Source organism: Ilyonectria robusta, assembly GCF_021365365.1.
Source record: "Ilyonectria robusta strain PMI_751 chromosome Unknown BGZ61scaffold_34, whole genome shotgun sequence".
Lineage (NCBI taxonomy): Eukaryota > Fungi > Ascomycota > Sordariomycetes > Hypocreales > Nectriaceae > Ilyonectria > Ilyonectria robusta.
This window is the reverse complement of record NW_025764468.1, coordinates 311,624-335,763: the sequence shown is the minus strand read 5'-3', so window position 1 is coordinate 335,763 and position 24,140 is coordinate 311,624. Positions and strand designations below refer to the sequence as shown.

Below are 24,140 nucleotides of genomic sequence, written 5' to 3'. Positions count from 1 at the left end.
GCTTGGGGTGTCAGGTACCAAATGTACTGAAATGTGAACTAGATTGTGTCAAGGCCCTATAGGGACTTCCCTCCGGGCGAAATAAAATCCATCCATCCATCCGTAGTGGGGTCGATACGTAACTAGGGCGCACGGGGCAGGCCACAGGGACTATCATACGCGTCTACGCGTCTACGCGCCTGCCCTTCTCTCTTTCCTCTCCATCGTAGTATCCTCGCAATACAGTGGCATTACCTCTTGAGTTGATCTCATCTGGCCCGTGACAGGGGGGAGAAGAAGAGGACGAGGACGAGTATAACTAAGCGTTGATATCGTCAATAAAAGAGGCGGTTAGCCCATTTGTAGCCGGCCCTTTTCCGCCGTGCGGGATGAAGCTATTCTGCGCTGGTCCGGTGCGGTCCCGCTGCTGTTGCTGCTGTTGTCTGCCGTGTCTAAATCCAATGAGTTTTTGCGTAAAAGTACATGCCTCAATGTACTATGGGGCTTAAGTTTATTTGTGCAGACCCACTTCACTTGATTGAGCGTGCTTTTTGGGGTGTTGCAACAGTGACCCCTATACGGAGGGCCCTTTCAAAAGTCTTGTCCAGAGGAAAAAACGACGCTAGTAAGTCAACCAATCATTACGAGGGTAAGTACACTAAGTACTTCTTGATTTCCCCAAGCGCTGAAAGATAGCAGATTACAGCACACCAGCGACCGCTAGATCCTGGTCAGCAGCGCCCACTACCCCTAAAATTACAGAGGCTATAGCGGATAAGCAAACGAGACTGCCATAACCTCATGTACCTTAGGTACCTGACAGGGATAAATGGATGTGGCGTTGCTAGTGCTTGGACAAGACTTTTGAAAGGGCCCTCCGTAGGCTGCCGCACTCTGGGTCACTCCCTTGTACCGCGGCCTGGCAAGGTGGGGTGTTGGGCGCGGATCCCAAGTGTAGTCTTACGACAGTCAAAGGGATACACAAATGAAAACATTGCCTGTTTAGGCAGTAGCAGCTGCCTACCAGGCAGCTGCTGTAGTCGGGCAGGGCTGATATGTGACAAAGAGCCGTACAACAGGTAGCCTCGTCGATAAGGCATGGATCGCCAAGAGTACCATCGTCGAGTTCGCGGATTAAGGAAATCCTCAACGTCTTTGATGAACGATTGCTTTTGCGCGTCACCCAGGATGACGGTCGACAGCGGTCTGGTGTCTACCGCTGTCGCTCGCTCCCAGCGATCGTTGCGGTGTTTAAAAACAGCCGTCTTGTTCTTGATAAGACGAAGATATTCATCTCGACACTCGTTCAAGAAGTTCTTCGACGCCTTGGAAGATCGGCCTAAACACCTCATGGAGATTTCTTCCTCCTTATGAAAGCTGACATCCCTCAGCCTGCTGCAGATCCTTTCCTCAGACTTCTCATTATCCCGCCGACCGGCTATCCGCTTTTTCTTCTATTCGAAGCCCCTCGGTGAAGCTAACAGACTCGCGTTCACGGGTAGATCACCACTCAATTTCAGATCCAGAACACGGAGGCTGTCTGTCACAAGGGATAAGTAAATGAATGGAGGCAACAGCAGATCGAAGGCATGCATTTCAACATGTCTCACTTACATCGCCACTCACAACATACAATAGAGGGCAACCGTGGTGTGGATCCGTGCAAGAAGTGGTACTTGACCCTACGGAACGGGATATAAGAGACTGTTGGTGGCGACAAACTCCTCAGAGGAGTGTCCAGAGGAGCTCGCCCGTATCTGTACTTCTCTTGCCGAAAAGGCGGAGCAGGAAGTCAGGGTGAACTGTTTCTAAGAGATTAGCTAAACTAAGGCGGCATGGCTCAGTGTGGTAGCTCAGTGTGGGACAGCTCAGGAGAATGGCTCAGCGTGCGTGGGAGAGAATGACTCGGCGGGAATAAGCCAGTGGAATTGAGTAGTCTAATGTCTCACTGTTGCTCGTCGCTTCAACTACTTATGCCAAACTGGTTGAAAAATGACTTTCAAGGTGGGACAGTCGTAGAAGTGATGTTCGCGATATTCTCTAACGACGTTTTTGGCGGTACTCCCTCTTGATTGAGGGACCCGGTTTAGACGCTCTTGCAGAGAACGCATTATATGACGATCTTGCTTGATATATTCATCAACTGGTTTCTTTCCGAGCTTCTGCGAAAGACTAGCAAATATAACTAACCTGCCACCCTCGTTATCGGGAAGATTTGTAACTTGCGTTTGTCCAGCTAATGCGCTGGTGACGTGCAGGAATATCTTTCTCCCTCAATCTAACAAAAGACAAAATGTGGAAGCCTTGTTAAATACACTCGAGCCTTTGGTGAGGCCTGACCACGATGTCGCCCAGACGGATATTAAGCGTCAGCCCCAGCACGAAGTACGTATCCCTGGAGCAAGAACTCCGTCAAAAGCACCACCAGTCTGCTGCAGCACGCGTCTGCATTCCTGCAACTGAGGGGCTGGCATATTTTCTGAGGCGTTGGTCTAGGGGGTAAGCGGCGCAGGCATGTGCGCCTCATTTATCCTTCCAGCGAAGATGCTACCCTAAGTGTGGGGGATTTGGGGCCCGTGGTCTGAGACTTTGGGCTAGGAAGCTCCAGTTTGAACGATATGGTCCATAACAGCGGGAATTATCACGTCAACTCAGCTGTTTGGCTCATAAGAGAGAGGTGGTGATAGACGGGTTGCTTTTGATGATTTGATCACCGCAGGCAGATGTCCCCCGAGCGGCGATCTTTGCTTGTTACAGCCTCACGATGTTGAGCGGCGGTACCATTAAGTTAGGGGCCCTTTAGTTCGGTCCCACTAGCGAAATCGGCCTTGACCAACCGTTTCCGTGATTCTAGGCTCTCCATAGAAGAGAACCGGAGCTACGGCCGAGATTTCGACTGGCATCGCGGGCCGGATGCGAACCTGGTGGATTCTATCGTAGCAAAGGGTAAGTCTGGGACGCCTATAGGGAACCAGTATGGCAGACATCTTCGATTGAGGCAGTTGCATTCTCTTTACTCCATCCTTCTCATCTAGACCAAGACTTCCATTGGACGTGACTGAATTCTTAGCATCGGTTGGCTTCTGCAGCAGGGGGCTGTTGGGGGGAGTTGTTAGTTGCGGAGGGGAGAGTTAAAATGAATAAACTGAATGAGGAAGTATGATGAGGAGGGGTGGGTGGAACGAGAGAGTAAGCGAGGCACCAGATTAACGTTGCTGGTATTTGGATAGAAGATAGAGTTTGTGGGTGAGTCCCTTTCTTATAGAGAGGGCATCTGGACCTTTATTTTACCTTCCGGTGGCCCTACTCCGCTGTCCACCTCTTATTCAGTGGAGCAGAATCCGTTGCTGCCGCGGCTATATTCCGACCCTCCTTCGAATAGGGTGCTTGGTGGGCCTTCTAGAAGGAAATAGTATATATTGAGATCTGGAAGCTTAGTTGGCCCCTTTGAGGCTAAGCAGTGTAGTGATGCAATTTATTGTACACGTATGTACGTACGTACTGTATTTTAGCCATAGTACGTACGTACAATGGGGTTGTACATACAAATACGTACCATACAAATTTCCCCCTTCCATTTTAGGCAATACTGGTAGTAGGGTTCTCACGGTCATGTTCTTCTGCCATTCTAGCCTCAAACCTCTGATTCCACCTCAGTGCCAACCCTCAATATATCACCCGTCGACTGTAATACACCCTCCCACTCAAAATCTCCATTGGTAGAGGCCATCACGCCATCCATCCAGACCTTCTTGCCCTGCGCATTCACAAATAACTCGAGATATGAATCTTCGAGTTCTAGCCAGTCCTTCTCCTCAAGATCCGCCCAGCGCTTTTTATGGGCGTACTTCTGATCCTTAAGGCGATCTAATACGCGGTCGTTCATAAAAATGAAGGCCTGCATATCAGCGTGCATGGGCGTAAGCCGATTCCGAGCTTTCGTATGTATGAAACTAATAGCAGAGAAACTTCGTTCTGAGGGTACGGAGTTCGCAAGCGTGTTCATTACCTTCACAGCTACTCTAGCCAGCATCGAGCCCTGGTTGAGGAGGCACTGCCACGCCATTGCTGGCTTGAAGCCATCGTCGTATACAGCGCTGTGCTTATTAAATAAGCCGTCTGGGCCGCCTGTACGCATTCGGAAGTGTGTGAATTCGGAAAGGGCACGGTGATATTCGTTGTCGTTTTTCAGCTGTTTCCGCAAATACTCTTGTACGCGCGCAAAGACGCTAGGCGGCAGTTTCGAATTTGGGCCTGTTGTATCAGGCCGGAGGGCATCGGCGATCCAATGTATATCGTACGTTTGCTTATCAAGCCGGGTTTTGAATATAGCGTCAATATCGTCCCACGGAATATCAGGAAACTGATCAGCCTCTCTCATCTCAGCCCATTTGCTTTTGATTTGCAGCCAGCGATTTACAACGTGTGCGATTCCCGCCCCATCAGCCTCGGAAGCGTGTTGAAATTGGTTCACCGGCTTTAGCACAGCGATCGCAGCCTCGAGTTTTAGCCAGAAGCTGTTGTCTTTGATGATTCGAACCGCTTCGGGTAGGAGAACGGGGCAATCTTGAGATCGCAGCTCATCTCGTACATCTTTTCGAATAGACCAGTCTCTGGCAGGGTCTCGGGAACGGAGGAGGGAGAAGAAAGAATTGTACTGAGAACCCCAGCGTGTAATTGCACTATTCGGAACGAGCGAGTTAGTACAGTGATTTCTCAGTCACAGCTGGCGATTTACTGGTACCTTCTGATCAGCGCGCGAGTTACTCCGTTCCATCTCGTGCGCTGGCACATTCTCAATCTTTGCAATTGTAATTTAGACCGTGAGAAGAACGTGAGAAGGGTGCTGACGTTGTTAAAGAGATCCTCAAAGAATGGAAGAAGAAGGATATCTTTGATTAGAAGCTGAAGGCCGTGAGAATCGCATAGAGAGAAGTTGATATGTGAGAGCTCTGGGAATCTCCCTAGTAAGTCGTGTACAGAGCGCATCGTATTTTCGGTATCTGTACAGATAGAATTGATTCTGGAGAGATCACCGTCGCACAGTTGCTGCATTTCTCCCCATATCAACTTCACCCAATTCTCCGCTGTGTGCTGTTCGTCCCCCGTGTCAAACGTTTTCCAGTAGAAGGCTGGGCCGTCTGGTAGTTGTACCGAGATATTAACGATTCTGTGGCCCGAGACATTATCGGAAGCGTCAAATATGATATTGAACCATTCTGAGCTCATAATGCGTTTGAAAACCTCGTCATAGAGTTCCTGATAGAAGTCGGGAAGGATTCTCGTGATAACGGCGCGGTTAGGGGGCTTCCAGCCAGGCTTAATGCGAGTGAAGAAATAACGCCAACGGCGGCTCTCGAAGAGGCTGAAGGGGCGGCCGCCGGCGATTACGGCAGCGGCAGCATCATAGGCGAAACTGTGACTCTCATCTTGCGAGATATGCTGAATTCCGACCTCAGTTATCTTCTTTTGTATAGCTTCAGAATATGAGGGAAGATAGCCAGCGTTATCTTGAGCTTGACGCTCTTGTCTCTGCTTGGCTTGCCATTTCTCACACGCAGCGAGATGCTCTTTCGGCCTCCCAATAGAGGTTGCTGCAAAATCCTTCTGGCAGTGACGGCATCTGTATCGCTTGCTTTTTTTGGAGTTAGAGCGGCCGAGGTCGATAAACTGTCGCCAAACGAAGGCAGCGTTAGCATTGGTGGGCGCCATCTTTTTGGCGATACCTTCAATTGGGAGAGAATGGCAGAGTGCGTTGAGCTGCGAAGCGAGCAGAGTTTTTGTACAGCCCCGTATTTGTACGATGTGACCCACAAATTCCCTTATTAGGAATATCATGGACCCTCATTGTACGTACGTAGTACGTGTACGTACTTTTTCTTTTTGTACGTATGTATGTACAACCGTGTTGTACGAAAAGTACAACATCACTAAAGCAGTGGCTGTGAATCTGCGTTATATTGTGACGGTCAAGGTTCCCAAGCGTAGTAAACCGTAATTTGATTGGTTTATGTTGGCAGTTGTGACGGGGCGTAACGTACTGAGCGTGGGGTGGCGAATCACGTCTGATAATGTCAAGAAGTATTCTTGAGTAATCAAGTTGTATTGAAAAGCTGGAGAGCTATCTAAACAGAGAAGTGGGAATGAGTGAAGCTATATATACTATTCTGATTTACTTGGTCGATCGTGGTTTTGTGAGTCGAACAGAGTCGAACCGACCTCGTTCGACTTGCATGTGGCGAACAACCCTATTGGTCGGTCGAACGGAGTCGAACCGACCGCGTTCGACTTGCATGTGGCGAACAACCTTATTGGTCGGTCGAACGGAGTCGAACCGACCTCGTTCAACTTGCATGTGGCGAACAACCTTATTGGTCGGCACGGAATGTGTGATGTTCCGTCTTCACACCGTTCCCATCTTGGGTCGTAACATTATTCCTATATTAAGTAAAGCTTATAGAGGCTCTACTTTATACTTAATTGAGGTTATAGTCCTGGGCAGCACACACTCAGAGAGGGAGGCCAGAGGTTAAAAAGTCAAAAAAAAAAAAAAAACCAGTAATAAGAATAATAGTGTGAGGGCCCAAACCCAAGTGTGACGGTCAAGGTTCCCAACGTAGTAAACCGTAACCTGCTGGGTTTATGTTGGCAGTTGAAACGGGGCGTAACGTACTGAGCGTGGAGTGGCGAATCACGTCTGATAATGTCAAGAAGTATTCTTGAGTAATCAAATTGTATTGAAAGCTGGAGAGCTATCTCGACATAGGAAATGTGCAAACGAATGGAACTATATACTTCCTGTTTTTGTGGGTCGAACAGAGTCGAACAGAGTCGAACCGACCTCGTTCGACTTGCATGCGGACAACCTCATTGGTCGGTCGAACGGAGTCGAACCGACCTCGTTCGACTTGCATGTGACGAACACCCTTATTGGTCGGCACGGAATGCGTGATATTCCGTTCCGTCTTCGCACTGTTCCCATCTTGGGTCGTAACACCAAGCCCAAGGTGTTACGACCTGGGCGAGCCGGGCGTGCATGAGACCCTATTTAATAGCTGTTATCCACACCTATAATCGCTACCATTGTGATTATAGACTTATCTTTTAGCCTGACGGGCTAGGAGACGTAATACGAAGTGTGGATCGTTACACAAGGCAACAGCATCTTTATACTTAATAAAATTTAGATTTAAATATTAAAAAGATATAAATTTACTATTACTATTATACTATATCAGGCATAGTAGAGTTAGTATTCTTGTCAGATATGTCAGAGGCAAAAGTTGCTACCTGTCGCCACCTATCGCCACCTATTGCCACAAGGCTTAGCAATCAGCTTCTAGCTGATTCTACACAGAAGAGAAAGGGTATATAAAGCTTACTCTAAAAACCTCAAGATATAGAAAAAAACAATACACAATTTTTTCACCCTAATATTAGACAATTCTAGATTAGGTATATAATACCACTATATAAATTCTTAATCTAACAGAGCTGGATGTGAACGGCCTCTAGTAACTGTATTCCAGCTATCTAGTCCAGGATGCTATTTACATCAAAGATGAAGAAGAAAGAAAGAAATTCCTAAGTGCCCCTGAGCTGTGGAATGATTTCCCATCCCTGGCGCGCACGAGCCAAGTACGTCTTGCGGCACAGCCGCAAGGATATGGGCCCTGGCCCGTGACACTGGATAGATATAATCCTCTAGTATATTAAATCCTAATCTTAGTTATAGAGGAGGTAAGATTAACAGTAAAAATCCCTTATAGAAAGAGGGGTCCCAAGAAACAAAATAAAAAAATACAATTATCATTGGTCTCCACTATCGTCTTAAATGCTATTGCCCTGATCGAATTAGCTGTAACAGATCCAACATCCATTCGATATCACCGTTGTCTTCCCAACTGTTCATATTGCGATAACCTATAATTAACACTAATATTGTGACGGTCGGGTCTAACCTAGGGGTATAGGGTAGGTCCGGGCGTGAGGTGTATGATCGAGTGGATCAGGACGTCGTAGTGAGCAATGTAGGTCACGGTCTGGTAATGGTAGAATAGTAGATTCAATGTAACCAAGTGTGTTGATAGCTGGTGAGGCTATCCTGTCTATGAAAGTGCTAAATGAGTGTCTATATACTGGGTGCCTGGAGTGGTCTTAGTGGGGCACTGATACTAGACCATCGTGCATGGGCTTCTCGGCCAATGGGTGAAAAGTGGGTACCGTCATGGTTCTGCCGGTTGTGACCGCCTGGTCCCAACCTGGGTCGTGACAAATATCACTTGCTTGTATCAACCACATACCGACCCACAACCTCATCCTTTAGCATTATATCATACACATTCTGGAGCTGGCTCAGACCGAGAAGCTTATGCGGCGCTTTAATCAGTCCAAGTCGGAAGAATTCAATAGCCTCGGCTGCGTCCTGGCGGTTCCCTATATAACTGCCTCTGATGTTGACCATGCGGACGACGATGTCGAAAATTGGCGCATTGAGATATGCATTGCCTGGCATGCCAATACACATAACAGTGCCGTGTGGACGAACATACGTGTATGCATGCTGGAAAGGCTCCTCGTGAGGTGCGAGTAGAATGACAGCATAGGGCCCAAAACCGTCCGGGGTTGCAGCTTTAATATCTGCAGCAAGATCGCCCGACTTCTTGAAATCGATAAATGTCATTGTCCCTAAATCCCTACATATTTGGGCTTTATCACTCCCAGTATCCACCGCGATGCTGTAGATGCCCATGGCCTTGGCGTACTGAAGAGTAAAGCATCCGAGGCCGCCGCCCGCGCCAACTACAGCGACGTACTCCCCAGGGCGAACACCGGACTCTTTGAGCCCCTTATAGACCGTAAGGCCTGCACAGAGGATCGGAGCCACGTCCTCGAGGGTACACTCGGCTGGAATGCGGGTAACATGCGCTGCCTTGGCGATGGCATATTGTTGGAAGGTTCCATCGACAGTGTAACCGGATAAGAGAGCTTGGGGACAGAGCGGTTCGTCCCCTTGCAGGCAAAAGGTGCATTGTAGGCAAGAGCCATTTAACCACTTGATGCCGGCCTGGTCACCAAGCTCTATGCCTGTAACAAGCTCACCCTTTGCGACCACGATCCCAGCGCCCTCATGGCCACCAACAAGTGGTATCTTCCTCTGCAGTGGCCAATCACCCATCATAGCGTGTAGATCGGTGTGGCAGACTCCCGAGTACTTCACGTTGACGAGAACCTCATCAGGGCCCGGCGTTTGCACGGGGATTTTCTCATAAACTACTACGGTCAATCAACATTAGCGATTAGCATTGGGAGCCGAATATAGAAAGCAGATTACATACGCCCACAAGACCTTTCGACTACTTGAGCCCATTGTTCTCTTGGGATGTCAAAAGAAGCCATAGTTGGTAGTATAATCAAGAGGTGAGACTTAGCGGTTGTGACGGGGCTCAAAATCAAGCATAACTGAGCGAAAAGCTTTTTAGAAGATTGACATATGACTCACAAAGCACACATGGCTATCGGCCGAATGGATTCATGAGTACGCAAGCCATCATACGATATGACCCAGCCACAAACTCAAAAGTCGAGTGAATTAACTTTGGCATGTGGCTCCCAATCTGCATATTAAATTGAGTTTGGCTATGACAGCTACTACGGACGATGCAGGGTCAGACCACCCTGCCCGATGTATAATGCCCGTAGCAGAGACTGGATGCACAGATACAGGATGTATAGCATCGATATGGATAGTTATAAGGTAAAGTTTGTAATGACCTGGTACCAGAAACCCTATATCTCCTCCGGTGTTATGATATGATTCAGCCATGAAACCTCCATGATGTCAAGCGTGCCGGCATTTTACGTCACTTACTAGTCATATGATCCCCTCACGCCACTTACCTGGTGCTCATAATGCTAAAGAGGGAAGCAAGCTGTCTCGAGAGCAGACTCGACTGCTGGTCAAACTATGTCCAGAACCATGGTGTCTGAGCCTCAGATCGCAATTATTGGTGTTGGTCAGGTCGGCGGCGCCGCAGCCTACGCCCTTGTTCTCGCCTCCGTCGCGGCCGAGTTACTCTTGGTTGACATCGACATTGACTTGAGAGACGGCCAGACTCAGGACCTCTCCGATGTGGCCTATAGTAGCAACAGCGGCACGCGTGTGCGGGCGGCCACGTACCATGAGGCAGCCCAGTGCGACATTGTGGTCATCACAGCAGGATCCAAGCACACCATAGGTACGGGAAAGGAATAGTAGGAGGCTGATTGCTTGCTCTCCTCTGGCACCCGAGCTCACTTGATAACCCCTTAGGCCAAACCACGATCGACTACACATCCCGGAACATTTCGATTGTTCGGAACATAATCGAAGCAATGACGCCATTCAGATCAGACACCATCTTGCTCGTTGTTGCGAACCCAGTTGACTTGCTCACGTCCATTGCACAGGACCTCTCTGGACTTCCTCCCTCTCAAGTCCTGGGCTCAGGCACTTTCCTCGACTCCGTGCGACTTCGTGGGCTAATGGCGGACCGGGTGGGAGTGAGTGGCACATGTCCCTACATTCCCTTTCTAGCTATGCTAATAGAGCTCTAGGTCGCGGCAAAGTCGATAGATATTTACGTGTTGGGCGTGCACGGAGATTCTCAAGTTGTAGCCTGGTCGGCGGCAACAATTGGCGGCGTCCCCATCGACAAATCTCTGCTCCCTAACACTCTTAACCGTGCTGAGCTTTCGGATGAGTGCAAAAATCGATCACGGAGTATAGTCCGAGCCAAAGGTGCGACCCCCTTTGGAATCGGCTCTATCGTGTCGAGCATTTGCTCCTCTATCCTCTTGGATAAGCGCAATGTACGGCCTGTAAGCCATTTTCAACCAAAGTTTGGTTGCTGTTTCAGCTTGCCCTCTGTCCTCGGGAGAAATGGAGTTGCCAGTACGATCTCTGTGCCGTTGGATAGCGACGAGGAGGCCGACATGGCCAAGTCAGTGAAGGAACTGAAAGAAAGTATTGACTGGGTCCATCGGGGCTTTTAGTTTTGAAGCGTGGTGCAACACGAAGCTGGAACTCACAACATTGTTGTACGTAGTAACACTTCGGTCAGATGCGAGTTCGGCTAAGGTTCTTTGTCACTTGCGAATTGATATATTGTTTTTTAAAGGTTAATGTTCAATTATAAGCTGACTCCTACCTCATCCTGCCGATGATTCATTCTGAGTGGCCGTCAAGTTACAAGCATACAGTTCTAAGGCCATTATACACAAAATCAAATTTTCAGCATAGCTACCCCATCATCCCATGGTCCCAGTAGATAATTGTGTCTGCTCACTAGCTACTACGTGCTTCTTCACTGCAAAAAAGCTGTCGGGGCTGACAGAGATCGAATCAATGCCGGCATTGACTAGGAACCTGGCGAATGCTGGATGGTCGCTCGGCGCCTGTCCGCAGAGGCCTATCTTGCTGCCCTTCTTGCGGGCCACCGAGATAACCTGTGCGATCATCCACTTGACAGCCTCGTCCTGCTCGTTAAATAAGTCGGCTAGCTCGCCGGAGTCGCGGTCTACGCCGAGGGTCAATTGCGTCAGGTCATTGGAGCCGATGGAGAATCCATCAAAGTACTCAGTGAACTCGGCGGCCAAGATGACATTGGACGGGATCTCGCACATCACATAGACTTGCAGGCCGTTTTCGCCGCGCCTGAGCCCATTTTCAGCCATGACATCCAGGACCTTCTTAGCCTCGTCAACCGTCCGGCAAAAGGGGATCATGACGATGGCGTTGGTGAGGCCTATCTCCTCACGTAGTCGCTTGATGGCGCGGCACTCGAGAGCAAAACCCTCGCTATACCGCGGTGAGTAGTATCGCGAGGCGCCGCGGAAGCCTAACATGGGGTTATCCTCCTTGGGCTCGAATTCAGCGCCGCCAATGAGGCCAGCGTACTCGTTTGTCTTGAAGTCGCTCATGCGAATGATGGCCGGCTTGGGATAAACAGCGGCGCACAGGGCTGCGAGGCCGTGGGACAACTTATCGACAAAGTAGTCGGGCTTGCTGTTGTATCCGGTTGTCAGTCGGGTGATTTGTCGCTTGGCCTCCGCATCTCCCAGCCGATCGAAGTGAACGAGTGCCATGGGATGGACCTGGATAGCGTTGCTGACGACAAACTCCATGCGGGCAAGGCCAATGCCGTCGGCTGGGAGCCGCCACCAGCGGTAGGCGGCCGCCGGATTGGCGAGATTGAGCATGACTTTGGTCCGAGCCTCGGTCAGCTCGGAAAGATCTACTGTCTGTGTTGTGATATCAGAGATTCCCTCGTACACGAAGCCAGTGTCGCCTTCGGCACAGGAGACGGTGACATCCTGGCCGCTGTGCAGCACGTAGGTGGCATTGCCACAGCCTACTACTGCCGGAAGGCCGAGTTCACGGCTGACGATAGCGGCATGCGAGGTGCGTCCGCCATGGTCGGTGATGATGGCCGCGGCCCTCTTCATCAACGGCACCCAGTCCGGGTCAGTTGCTTCTGTCACCAGGATCGAGTTGTCAACGAACTTATCAATGTCCTTAGCCGCTCCGATGAGGCAGAGTCGACCCGAGACGGCCATATCGCCGACCGAAAGACCGGTGGCCAGGACACGCCCCTTGTTGCCGACCTTGTATGTCTTGAAGATGGCAGCGTTGCGGTGCGAGTGCACCGTTTCCGGCCGAGCCTGAACGATGAATAGCTCGCCCGTGATGCCATCCTTGGCCCATTCCATGTCCATTGGGAAGCCATAGTGCTCCTCAATCGTACATGCCCAGCGGGCCAGCTGGAGGATTTCCTTGTCGCTGAGCACAAAGGCGGCCCGCTCTGCCTTGGAGGTAGGCACATTGCGAGTTGGCATGTGTATATCGCCGTAGACCATTTTGATCTCCTTGTCGCCGCACTTTTTCTCCAGGATCGGGACCATATTAGTATCGGACAAGAGCGGCTTGAAGATCTGATACTCGTCGGGATTAACAGTTCCCTGCACAATGTTCTCTCCGAGCCCCCACGCTGCGTTGATGAGCACCACCTTGTCAAATCCACTTTCGGTGTCAATAGAGAACATAACACCGGAGCCGCCAATATCGGAGCGAACCATTCGCTGTACGCCAATCGAGAGTGCTATGCTTGTGTGATCGAATCCCTTGGCCTGGCGATAGCTGATGGCCCGATTGGTAAAGAGCGAAGCATAGCAACGTCGGCAAGCATGCAAAAGGGCGTCTACTCCTGAGACGTTCAAATAAGTCTCCTGCTGACCGGCGAAACTTGCATCGGGCAAGTCCTCCGCCGTCGCACTGGAGCGTACCGCAACGCTCAGGTTCTCAACTCCGGCATTGGCTGAAAGCTCGCGATAGCCAGCTCTGATGGCAGCTGCTACATCCTCCGGCCAGGTGCCTCGGAGGAACAGACTGCGCACAGCTTGGCCGGTATCGGCAAGACTCTGCTTGCCAAGCTGCCATTCTGTGACCAGCGCGGCCATCTTGTCGTGGATACTATTGGCGTCGACATATTGCCAATACGCTTGCGAAGTCGTTGCAAACCCAGGTGGTACGGCAATTCCCTTTGCCCCGAGGGTACTGATCATTTCACCCAGAGAAGAATTCTTTCCACCAACCAAGGCAACATCGCTGCGTGCTAGGGTCTCGAATGTACGGACTAGAAGTCCAGTGGTTCCAACGTCGTTCATATCGTGAACTCTCACTATGTAAACCGATGGTGATAAGTCTTACGAACGAGATGGCATCTTGCTCGCGTTGCAACCGCAAGTCGATCCTAAAAATAACGGAGCGACGAGAAGGAAATGTCCACGTGAAACCCGGAGGGCATGAGAAATGGAATTACGGATGTGAGGCTTACAGCCACTTACAGTTCATTGCCGAGACTTGGTCAGCCGGAACGATAGTCGGCACTAGTTATTCGACAGCGCGGACAAGTTAGATCCCAGGTGTGACATATCTTTAGCCGTTGTGCCTTCGGATCATGCCACCCGTGAGTCCGCGCTGGCTATCTAAGAGGGCTCGAACCTCAGCTAGCTAAACTTTGGTCGGTTGTGGCTGGAGCAAGCTCTCAGTGTCAGATCATATATCGGACCTGTCCTGTCCTCACCGATGATGTCCAAATCATCACCGCGTCATGCCCGCGTAACTATCATTACGAGCCCATTAATCACATGTTAGAGCCAAGGCGGTCTCTGTGTTCTGTTCAAAGTGATTCATTCTGACGTGTCACTCTTGATAAAAACAAACTTTATTACAATCATAGGAAATATGCGTGCATGAGAAAAACAGGGATGTGAACGAGTGATTGAATTGACCTTGCCGAGGCCCCTGGGGTCCCGGACCTAGCTACTTAGTTACTTGTGCTGCTACCTCCTGCGGTTACCATAGGGATTTGGATGGATGCTGGAGGATCCTAGGGAATTCACATAGGCATGTGCCTAGACTGTTGAGCTGAGTGGCATCGAACGAGGCATGCGACCCACACCCTTCCTGACAACTTAACATGTGAGTAATTAACCTACCAAGAGCAGCACCGTAATTTATCCAACAGTTTGCAGTTAAATGTGTATGACTATGGGCTGTAAAGGACGAACAACATATTGCACCTTTTCATCCATCATCATAAATATAGAATCCCATTCAGCACACTTCGCAGTCAAAACCACCCAAGTCATAGCCAGCAACTAGTTTCACGCCCTGCATCATGGCCCATTTCACAGTTGGCGATTATCTTGCCGAACGGCTCGCTCAAATCGGGGTTCGCCATCACTTCATCGTCCCAGGCGATTACAACCTCATTCTCCTCGACAAACTAGAGGCGAACCCAGCACTGACCGAGGTCGGCTGCACGAATGAGCTCAACTGCTCGCTAGCCGCCGAAGGCTATGCCCGCGCCAACGGCGTCGGCGTCTGTGTCGTCACGTACAGTGTAGGCGCCTTCTCGGCCTTCAACGGCGTCGGCAGTGCGTACGCGGAAAATCTCCCCATTATTCTCGTCAGCGGAGCGCCTAACACCAACGACGTGGGCCAACGCCTACTTCACCACACGCTCGGCGACTATGACTTCACCTACCAGCTTGAGATGGCCAAGAAGATCACCTGCTGCGCCGTGGCCATCCGCGGAGCCGTCCATGCCCCGGAGTTGATCGATCGGGCCATTCGAATGGCGCTTTTAAAACGAAAACCGGCGTACATCGAAGTGCCGACGAACCTGTCTGGAGAGCTATGTGCCCGGCCTGGGCCCATCAGCGCCTTGGTTGAGCCCACCCCGAGCGATGGGCCGGCGCTGGATGCTGCTGTAGCTAGAGCGTCTAAATATCTCAGCACCAAGCAGAAGCTCGTTATTCTTGTCGGCCCGAAAGTGCGAAGGGCTGGCGCGGAGCAGGAACTGCTCCGGCTGGTGGAGGCTATCGGGTGCGCCGTTGTCCTTCAGCCAGCGGCTAAGGGCTCTTTCCCCGAGGACCACGCACAATTCGCAGGCATCTTCTGGGGCCAAGTCAGCACGCTCGCAGCGGACGTTATTGTCAACTGGGCTGACGTCCTCATATGTACCGGCACCGCGTTTACGGACTACAGCACGGTCGGCTGGACGGCTTTGCCCAGTGTTCCGCAACTGGTCGTCGATATGGAGAGCGTGACTTTGACTGATCCAAGTGCCTATTTCAGTCACGTGCGGCTGTGCGATTTCCTGTCCAGACTAGCCGAAGCAGCCAGCTGGAACGACGGCACGATGATCGAGTACAACCGACTGCGTCTCGACCCCCCTTTAGGACACCCCTCCCGTAGGCAGGAGATGTTGACTAGAAAGGAGGTCGTTCAACAGATACAGCTCCTTCTGACTCCAGAGACGACAGTGTTCGCCGACACTGGAGATTCGTGGTTTAACGGAATCCAACTAGGCCTTCCGTCCGGGGCAGAGTTTGAGATCGAGATGCAATGGGGCCATATTGGATGGACGATACCAGCTTCGTTTGGTTACGCCCTGGCCAAGCCGGAGAGGAGGACCATCGTGATGGTGGGGGATGGCGCGTTCCAGATGACAGTCCAGGAGGTCTCCCAGATGGTACGAAACCGGGTGCCTATCATTATGCTTTTAATGAACAATAGGGGCTACACGATCGAGGTCGAGATCCACGACGGGCTGTACAACCGTCTTCAAAACTGGAACTATGGGCTCCTCGTCCGCGCATTCAATTCTACGGAGGGCGGAGGGCGTGCCCTTGGCATTGAGGCGCATACTGCAGAGCAGTTTTCCGAAGCCGTTGAGAGGGCAATGGCACATAAGGATGGGCCAACGATCATCGAGTGCAACATTCATCAAGACGATTGCAGCAGAGAGTTGATTACCTGGGGCCATTTTGTTGCCGCGGCTAACTCCCGTGCCCCCGTCAAGGTCTAGTAGCTTATTCGCAGATTGAATTTTCCTGCCCTATCTTTGGAGGACTCAAATCCGCCGAATGCTAACCTTTTCTTGTTGGACACTGGACTCATGGGTTTATATGTTTGCGGTTAGCTATATAGCCTTCTGTACCGAAATTTTTGGGGCACCTATTAGTGTGAGGCTTAGGAATTTTAGTGTGGAGGGAATGGTTAATAGTTGGCATTCTGATGAGATTCAAATATATGATCACACTAATTGTGCTGGTGTTAATATTAAATTCCCGCCCGCTTTATATGTAGAGCGACTAACTACTACCTAACCACACTCGTTAGTAGTTACTACTAAATTAACAATTAACCACACTAGTTAGTAGTTACTACTAAATTAACTATTAACTAACTTAGTAGTTAATATAACAACCCTGGGTACAATGCAAGGTCAGCAAGAAATGCCGGGAGGCTTGTATCGGAGGGAGGGAAAGCCATTGTCCCGAAGGCCCCGGGCAGACCAAGTCATCAAGGAGTCAGCAGCCACGATCAAAAAGTTCTTTCTTTCGGCCGATGGAAAGTAGAACTTGGAAACAAAATAATCTGCTGGTGGTTGTTGGAAGAGGTCAACGCTGGCATTGCATGGCGGGGGCAAGTTGCGGTGGGGGTTCGTGTAAAAACCCGGAACATAGAACAGAGACAGCAATGCTGACACATTGGGGCTTAGGACGTCAAGGGTGGGCAATATTAATTGGGAGAGTTTCGGATCCAATCAGTCAAGGGGCCTTCGTCACAATGGACAGAATGGCGGTAATTCAGCCAGCCTCTGCCTCAGTGTCATCGCCATGCCTGATCGATGGCCTTGCATGTGCAACAGAAGGGATGTACCGAAGTTCGGGCGAGCCATTTTTAAAAATAGGTGGGAAACAGGCTTGGGCGTTAGGAGGACTAAGGGCTCGGTGCAAGTGCTCCGAGGGACATGGTCTGAAGCAAGACAGACAGGACAAGACGATGACACCGACTTTTCTTCCCATACCCCATCTTTGATCATCATGTCATCCTCCCCGGAGACATGTTGGGCTGGGCAGTGGGGACCCCGGATTTCTTGCGTGTAGCCGAAGCGTCGGGCCCCTTGCGGAAGCATGTGTCAAGCGATATTCCGCTCCAGCCGAGGTGGCGTCCCGACCCACTTGGGCACCGTTGTTGTGTATATAACTGGGACCTTCGTCCTCTTGACTTGGGCAGTGGTTAAGGCCAATTAACTCTCAATAACCCTCACAAGCATGGCATTTTCCTACTCACTTTGACAGCATGAACGTATAGTAATCGTGGAGAGTCCGTCCCGGGCCGGCCTCTGACTGCAGCATGGTCTATAAGACCGATCTGCGAGACCCTCATTACATAGAAATCAAGAGCTTCTTTCCACATCTGATCCCCATGGCTTGGTGCGATATCGTGAGTGTACTTGAGCTCTTGGGCCTCGCCACAGTAGAACTCAAAGCGAACCGAGCAGCTGGCCATAGTTCGATAAGGATTCTGGGAACACAATTGTGTCTTCGTTTGAAGGAAGGCCTCGAATGATTCCAGGTCGGTTTATCATAAAATTCTTTGAATGCTTCATCATCCTGATCCCCCGCATTTTCCACCCTTTCAGACCGTCATTGTTTTTTTATTATGACGTTGCAGGGCATAGATGGCGTGTCAAATGCGCCACCATGATTACCCTACACACCCATTCACCAATTCCGGCCGCATGAAACACCACCAAAGGATCTCCCATGCCTTAGCAGGCTCTTGGCCATCAATGCTGTAAAGGCACCTTGCGAAAACCGCCATATCCAATCTCGTTCCTCAAGGCTCTTTTGCGCAAACCGCGACCAGTTTGCCTCTCCTGTTACAGCCTCAAACTTCTCACAACACTCAATTCCGTTGAGTTGGCGTTCTAGACTGACAGACATTGGTCAAAGTGTAATCACAGCCTCGTCATTATCTTTGTCACTACGTCTGTGGGCCGATATAAGGTTTTTGCTTAGGAGCCTTCTAATCTGACGATTACATCTAGCGTCACTCACTGGCCCTCATTGGTCCTGGGCAATTTGTGCTGGTCTTCTTCCTTGCTGTAATCACCCTGGGATTTTCATTTCTTGTGTTGGTTTCCCGCCCTCCTGAAGTAGTGGTAGAAATGCCGAGATGTCATCTAGTCATTGGCTTAGGCGATTTCAAGGGCCCGTGATTGGGATTGCGAAAGACTGAAAGGCATGCGTAGACAAGGCAGATGGAGGTGTACACTCGGTTGTGGGGAAGGATGTGCATAGAATAACTATAGAGTACCTACCTACAGTACGGTCTTGCATAAGCGCTGAAAGCAGCAGTAGAATCACATGCTAGAGAACGCTAAAGAGGATCATTAAAACCTCTTTTGGCAAATCACAGCCCAATCACTGGCAACTCAAGTTGTATTTGAGTTTGTGACAAGTGTGATGAACTGTGTGGCGCACATCCAATTTCTGCAGCGTTGAATCCATGCCCCAATGGGCGAGAAGGAATGGGAAGAGTCATCGGCCATATCTGGCTTCGTTGCATTCGCAGGCGCCACCAGTATGAAAAATCTTCGGAAGGTACTTGGCAACAAGATACGATGGGATTGTGCTGGAATAGAGGAATCTCGTGGTCGGCCATAAGAACAAGCCCGCCCTCGTAGACGCATGGCAGCGTTTTGAGATCAACATCTCTCGTGATTGAACAACAGAAAAGGCATTTTCTGGCGATTGCCGAGCAGCTAAGGAAGACGTCAAGGAGGGGATCGCATCCGCATCCTCATCGTCAATCAATGCTTTGCATCATCCGCAAGTAAGCTGCTTTACCTCCCCTTCGCCATTCGTTCATCGCCTTGTATCCTACTGTACCTCTCTACTAACTACCTACGCATTGGACCGGCTGTCCTCGTTGGCGGTGGTAGTGGTGGTGGTGGAGGAGGTGGTTTACTGTATCCCCCGTTCTGACAGCGATCTTTAATTTCGTTCTCCTCCCAACCACCCATCCCATCCATCCATCTCTCCCACCACAAACCTTCCCGCACGGCCTGCCGCCTCGTTTCATGCTCCCCATCGCCACCGCAGAATCCCTCGCATCTGATACCTACTCGCAGCGATGGGCAGCTTCACGTTCAAATGGTAATATGTTCCAACCTCCTCCATCCATCCCGTGATGGGACCTTCTCCACGATAGCTACCCTATGGCCTGCCCGAGAATTGCGGCATTCCGTCCATATCTAAGACATTCGAGGCTGACCTTAAGCTTCACCTAGGGAGCGTCCCGCCGACGAGGTCTACGTGACCGGCACCTTCGATAGCTGGAACAAGAGCATCAAGCTCGACAAGGACGGCGATGTTTTCCAGAAGACGGTCAAATTGAAGGATGCCTCGGAGAAGATATATTACAAGGTGCGTGGTTAAGAAGCTTGGGACTGCGGCTTAGCCTCTAGTCCCGTTTCTCTGTGCTGTCCCAGCTCCCAACAACCATTCATCCCGATTCCCCCGTTTCTCTGCACCCTGCCGGTTGGATTTGATGCCCTATCGTTTAAGCATGCTGCTTCTTCCCCTCCTCCTCCCCCCCCCCCCCCCCAAAAAAAAAAAAGCTGCCCTTCTGCGTGTGGTGCCTGCGTGAACGAAGCGGTGAGGAGACGCTGGTGCCCATGGGCCAAGGTTTGTCAGGTCAGGCCAGGCTACCTTTGGCTACCTTCAGCACCTCGCCAAGGTCCCTACCAAGTGAGCTCGGCCAGCGCTGGCGCTAGTGTGCCCGCATATACAATCCTCCACCGCCGACACCAGCCTTCACCGTCATCGCTCCAGATCCTCACTTCTCGACCCAATTGCTGCTCTGTCGCACGCTGAATCTGCGCAAACGCTTTCGGGTTGCCGCTTACTGCTAAATAGTTCGTTGTCGACAACAACTGGGTCATCAACGAGGCCGCACCAAAGGAACCTAACCACGAGGGCAACATCAACAACTTCCTCACTCCCGACCAAATCATCCAACAAGCTCCCGCCGCCGCCATTATCAACTCCGTCACCCCCGCCTCTACCACCGCTGCAATGGCCGCTGAGAAACCTGTCGAGACCAAGCCCGCCGAGGCCGCGGCTGTCGGCGAGAAGGCTGTAGAGGAGAAACCAGCCGAGGAGGCTCCCGTAGAGATAAAGCCCACAGAAGAGAAGCCTGCGGAGGAGAAGCCCGCTGAGACTGCTCTCACGGAGGAGAAGCCTCTGGAAGAGAAGGATGGCGGGGCCCCCGTTGAGGTCAAGCCCGCGGAGGAGTCTCCAGTCGAGACTGAGGCTGCAGAGGAGAAGCCCGCTGAGACAAATCCCGTGGAAGAGAAGACTATCGAGGTACCCGTTGAGGTCAAGCCCGTGGAGGAGTCTCTAGCCGAGACCAAGGCTGCAGAGGAGAAGCCTGTCGAGGCGCCCGTCGAGACCAAACCCACTGAAGAGAAGCCCGTGGAGGAGAATCCTGCAGAGGCCCCGGCTGAGGCTTCCACTGAGCCTAAGGAGACGAAGACCGAGGAGCCGAAGACCGAGGAGGTCAAGCCTGAGGAGGTCAAGACCGAGGAGCCCAAGGCTGAGGACAAGGCTGAGACTCCCGTGGTTGGCACTGAGAACGGCGACGCGGCCGCTGAGAATGGTAACCAAACCGCTGAAACCAAGCCTGGCGAGCCCGCCGCCAAAGGCAGCACGACCGCCACGACCGAGACTAAGAAGAAGCACTGGCTCAGCGCCATTTTTTTCGTTTCAGCAGCGCTTTGTTTCTTTGGGGCGGGCTGGTGTCTTCGTCAATGATTCCCCCTGGATCCGTGCGAGAGGAGAGGGAGAGTGGGTGAGATCACCGAGGCCCTCCACAATCACATTCCCTCCAGACCTTGCGTCCATAAAGCACTCCTCCTCCTCTCCCTTCTTTTCTTCATATTGGCCAACCAACAACCCAGGGAAGCCTTGGAGATACGTTTTCGAGCGAATTGGGCACTTCTTGTAGAGGTAGTTTATATGCCGCGGTAGCTGTTGTGTTGTAACAAGAGGTCTAATGTGATGCATTTGATGCGTTTCGGTGACTCTGCGATGTAAGGGATTTGTCAGACAATTGGCTCCACAAGGATCATTGATGGCACCAGTCAATTGATGAGAATTATCTCAAGAACAAAAGAAATTGAACAGCTATTTAAGCTCATGTCGTTAGGATCGGAGTCCTTGACGCGACAAGCTGGATGTGAAACCGGATACACGAACCCAAGGTATGGGTCGCGTTTCACATCCGGTCGCACGATGGTGGTGATATGCGACACCTTGACTAGACGACGTCTTCCTATAAGCTACATAGAAAGGGGAGGTTCGATATATGGTATATAGTTAGATTCGGCCTCTCAGGAAGCGGTAGAGGAACCCCTGACTAGGTATCAGCCAACTCCCCCACTACAGGTTTGACGCGGCTTTAACAGCTAGTTGCCGCCGCAGGCGAAAGGGGGGTTCTAGAAATCCCCCCTATGAAAATTGAATTGCAGGTATACGGTATTACCCTTTGGGCTGGATATTCAGCCGTTAAGCCCCTTGCCTTGGCAACTTAACGGGTGTTCGAAGTATTTTAGAATAATTAGGAAGACGAAATTTCACGGAACTGTCATCAAAATAAATCGATATCTCCCAGAACAGGTGCGTGCAGTGTGTCGCTAAGATTATCTGAAGTTTGGATTCGGCCCCTTTCAAACCCTCTCAGACATGAAACTCATCGCAATCCCTTAATCAAATTCATATTATGTAATGCGCGTTTGAACAGATGTGCAATTGATCTGGTGCTTATTACAAACTCTCGGGGCGTCCTGCTAGCTTTAAAAAGCAATATGGATGCCGAATGAGGCATAGGGTCTACTACATTTGCACCATTCCAAATATGGTTTCTGATTGGCTGCAAAACCCGGAGTCGACGACGAGGTCAACAACTTGCAAGACGAATACAACGACAATAAGGAATGAAAATTTATCAATCTATGAGTAGGATGAATTCTAAGACCCTATTATATGCTTAGATTTTATGCTTAGTAATTTTACTACACATTTAGCTTCTAGTTTGAGTCGGTTAATATACGTTGGTTCTCCTTAAGTAGTGTTTATAAGTAGGGTTGACACACTGGGAGCTGAACTATAAGTACTATTAACGAGCTTCTGAATTAACTAAAAGAGCGGCATAAATAGAACCGTTTTCCACCCCGCCCTCCTGTTCCTGGATTCGAATTTGCGTTGTGAAAAATAGCCTCCTCCTTTTCACCCCTTGTCACAAGCCCTGCTCCTCAATGTCGCTACCCTCACCTCGAAGCAATTTCAAGCCAGATATCATATTGATCCACCCATCTCCCAGCCCCCTTTTTGCTTTTTTCGCCATTTTGCATAATTAACCAAACACAAGAAAAAAAACAGTACCTTAAAGGAGCGGAAACGGCGACGCCTCAAGATGAGGTCGCGCAGAATGTGATGAGAAAAAGCAGCCATTACCCACACAACTCATGATCTGGGCCAGTCATGATCAGTTTAGTGATGGGGTTTGCACTTCCCTGTAATCTTGTCAAACGTCCTGCGCCCGTGACACCTGCATCTCTGCTGGGTGTCGCTCCAGAACATGTCGCGCTTGCAATGGCACTCATTGCGGCCTTCCCACATATCACCCGGGCACGTGCATTGCTTGTTTTCGAACCGCGCGTGTTTTTTCTTGCAGACGCACTCTCTCTCGTTTCGGTCCCAGTCGGCATCCTCGCCGCAGTCGTGCTTGCATCTGTGTCCATCCCACTTCTTACCCTCGGGGCAGCACTTCTTCATTTCCTTGTCGAAGATCTCGTCACGTCTACGGCAGATACACGCGTGCTGTTTCCTGTTCCAGTAGGCGTCCGAACCGCAACGGCCAGCGCGATCGACGAGGTGGCCCGCGGGATCGTCATCGGCATTCCGGGCCTCGACATCGTAATTGTCGGTGTCGGGACTGGGAATGGCAGTGACTGAGCTTAGGGCAAGAAGTGTGTTGAGTAGGAAGTATTTGAGAAGCATGTTGGTGGAGCGGTGGGTTCCTTGAGGGGGAAAAGCTGTGGTGGGTAGAAGAGGAGATGTAGGGTTTCTTTGTGAGAAGAGTTTGAGAGGGAAGTGCCCGGTATCTTGGCTGGAGGATTCAGGAAAGGGGGACAGAAGACCATGAGGCCAAGAGAGACAGGACTGCAGAGAGACGGGACTGCATCCAATATATAAGCCTCAGCATGGGGCCCTCCCGAAGAACTCCCTTTCCCTCCACAAAATGAAGACCTCGTCCTAATTTAGAATCTACTCTAGGCTACCCTCGGTCCTCAACGAGCTAGAGCCTCCGACTATGAAGTCAACTCTCGCCACAACTGAGTTGGTACCCGATAGTACCTCTCCTCCTCATGCATGCTATTCATTCTTCCAGTCATCCCGAAGAAATGGTATGCATTAACCGCCATAGGCGCCGAGAAGCTAACATGACGTGACGTTGACGTGACGTTGACGTGAAGTTGACATGCTGGTGAACCGAAACTACGGACACAGATTCAAAGTTTGCTGTCAGCTTAATCTACCCTCTCGCCCGATAAGCCAGAGCCTACCCTCTACGCAAGGCTTGCATCACAGAGCGAACTTCGAGACACGTCAGCTTGTGAAATAACTAGCTGATCCTGGGGCCGAGGGTCAGTCATTCCCTCTCATTCGCGGTCAGGTTACCTAGAGGCGGGGCAACG

General features: G+C 50.7%; 9 protein-coding genes across 9 annotated transcripts; 3 read left to right on the top strand and 6 right to left on the bottom strand.

Moving 5' to 3' along the window:
* Positions 1-679: 679 nt before the first annotated feature.
* Positions 680-1,902, bottom strand: BGZ61DRAFT_523078 (uncharacterized protein; the record flags this gene model as incomplete). The annotated part of the gene is made up of 3 exons (XM_046252577.1): positions 1,466-1,902; positions 1,004-1,417; positions 680-699 (listed from the first exon to the last, which is right to left on the bottom strand). Exons 1-3 carry the CDS (start codon positions 1,572-1,574, stop codon positions 680-682), a joined length of 543 nt encoding a protein of 180 aa, XP_046096577.1. The 5' UTR covers positions 1,575-1,902.
* Positions 1,903-3,413: 1,511 nt separating this feature from the next.
* Positions 3,414-4,045, bottom strand: BGZ61DRAFT_499391 (uncharacterized protein; the record flags this gene model as incomplete). The annotated part of the gene is made up of 2 exons (XM_046251395.1): positions 3,414-3,432; positions 3,684-4,045. 2 exons carry the CDS (start codon positions 4,043-4,045, stop codon positions 3,414-3,416), a joined length of 381 nt encoding a protein of 126 aa, XP_046096576.1.
* A 4,208-nt stretch (positions 4,046-8,253) lies between these two features.
* On the bottom strand, positions 8,254-9,431 carry BGZ61DRAFT_463176 (alcohol dehydrogenase 1). The gene is made up of 2 exons (XM_046247391.1): positions 9,318-9,431; positions 8,254-9,255 (listed from the first exon to the last, which is right to left on the bottom strand). The coding sequence occupies exons 1-2, from the start codon at positions 9,376-9,378 to the stop codon at positions 8,258-8,260; spliced, it is 1,059 nt and encodes a 352-aa protein (XP_046096575.1). The 5' UTR covers positions 9,379-9,431; the 3' UTR covers positions 8,254-8,257.
* Positions 9,432-9,906: 475 nt separating this feature from the next.
* Positions 9,907-11,213, top strand: BGZ61DRAFT_463175 (lactate dehydrogenase/glycoside hydrolase). Its single transcript, XM_046247390.1, has 3 exons — positions 9,907-10,217; positions 10,292-10,521; positions 10,576-11,213. The coding sequence occupies exons 1-3, from the start codon at positions 9,947-9,949 to the stop codon at positions 11,011-11,013; spliced, it is 939 nt and encodes a 312-aa protein (XP_046096574.1). The 5' UTR covers positions 9,907-9,946; the 3' UTR covers positions 11,014-11,213.
* On the bottom strand, positions 11,170-13,683 carry BGZ61DRAFT_539459 (uncharacterized protein; the record flags this gene model as incomplete). Its single annotated transcript, XM_046254789.1, has 2 exons — positions 11,170-11,222; positions 11,307-13,683. The coding sequence occupies 2 exons, from the start codon at positions 13,681-13,683 to the stop codon at positions 11,170-11,172; spliced, it is 2,430 nt and encodes an 809-aa protein (XP_046096573.1).
* Positions 13,684-14,616: 933 nt separating this feature from the next.
* On the top strand, positions 14,617-16,394 carry BGZ61DRAFT_510236 (thiamine diphosphate-binding protein; the record flags this gene model as incomplete). Its single annotated transcript, XM_046252053.1, has 1 exon — positions 14,617-16,394. Exon 1 carries the CDS (start codon positions 14,700-14,702, stop codon positions 16,392-16,394), a length of 1,695 nt encoding a protein of 564 aa, XP_046096572.1. The 5' UTR covers positions 14,617-14,699.
* Positions 16,395-17,413: 1,019 nt separating this feature from the next.
* On the bottom strand, positions 17,414-17,884 carry BGZ61DRAFT_485202 (uncharacterized protein; the record flags this gene model as incomplete). Its single annotated transcript, XM_046249682.1, has 2 exons — positions 17,414-17,599; positions 17,666-17,884. 2 exons carry the CDS (start codon positions 17,882-17,884, stop codon positions 17,414-17,416), a joined length of 405 nt encoding a protein of 134 aa, XP_046096571.1.
* A 1,629-nt stretch (positions 17,885-19,513) lies between these two features.
* On the top strand, positions 19,514-21,213 carry BGZ61DRAFT_523074 (uncharacterized protein; the record flags this gene model as incomplete). Its single annotated transcript, XM_046252576.1, has 3 exons — positions 19,514-19,536; positions 19,671-19,806; positions 20,299-21,213. The coding sequence occupies 3 exons, from the start codon at positions 19,514-19,516 to the stop codon at positions 21,193-21,195; spliced, it is 1,056 nt and encodes a 351-aa protein (XP_046096570.1). The 3' UTR covers positions 21,196-21,213.
* Positions 21,214-22,932: 1,719 nt separating this feature from the next.
* Positions 22,933-23,442, bottom strand: BGZ61DRAFT_539456 (uncharacterized protein; the record flags this gene model as incomplete). The annotated part of the gene is made up of 1 exon (XM_046254788.1): positions 22,933-23,442. The coding sequence occupies one exon, from the start codon at positions 23,440-23,442 to the stop codon at positions 22,933-22,935; it is 510 nt and encodes a 169-aa protein (XP_046096569.1).
* Positions 23,443-24,140: the final 698 nt, after the last annotated feature.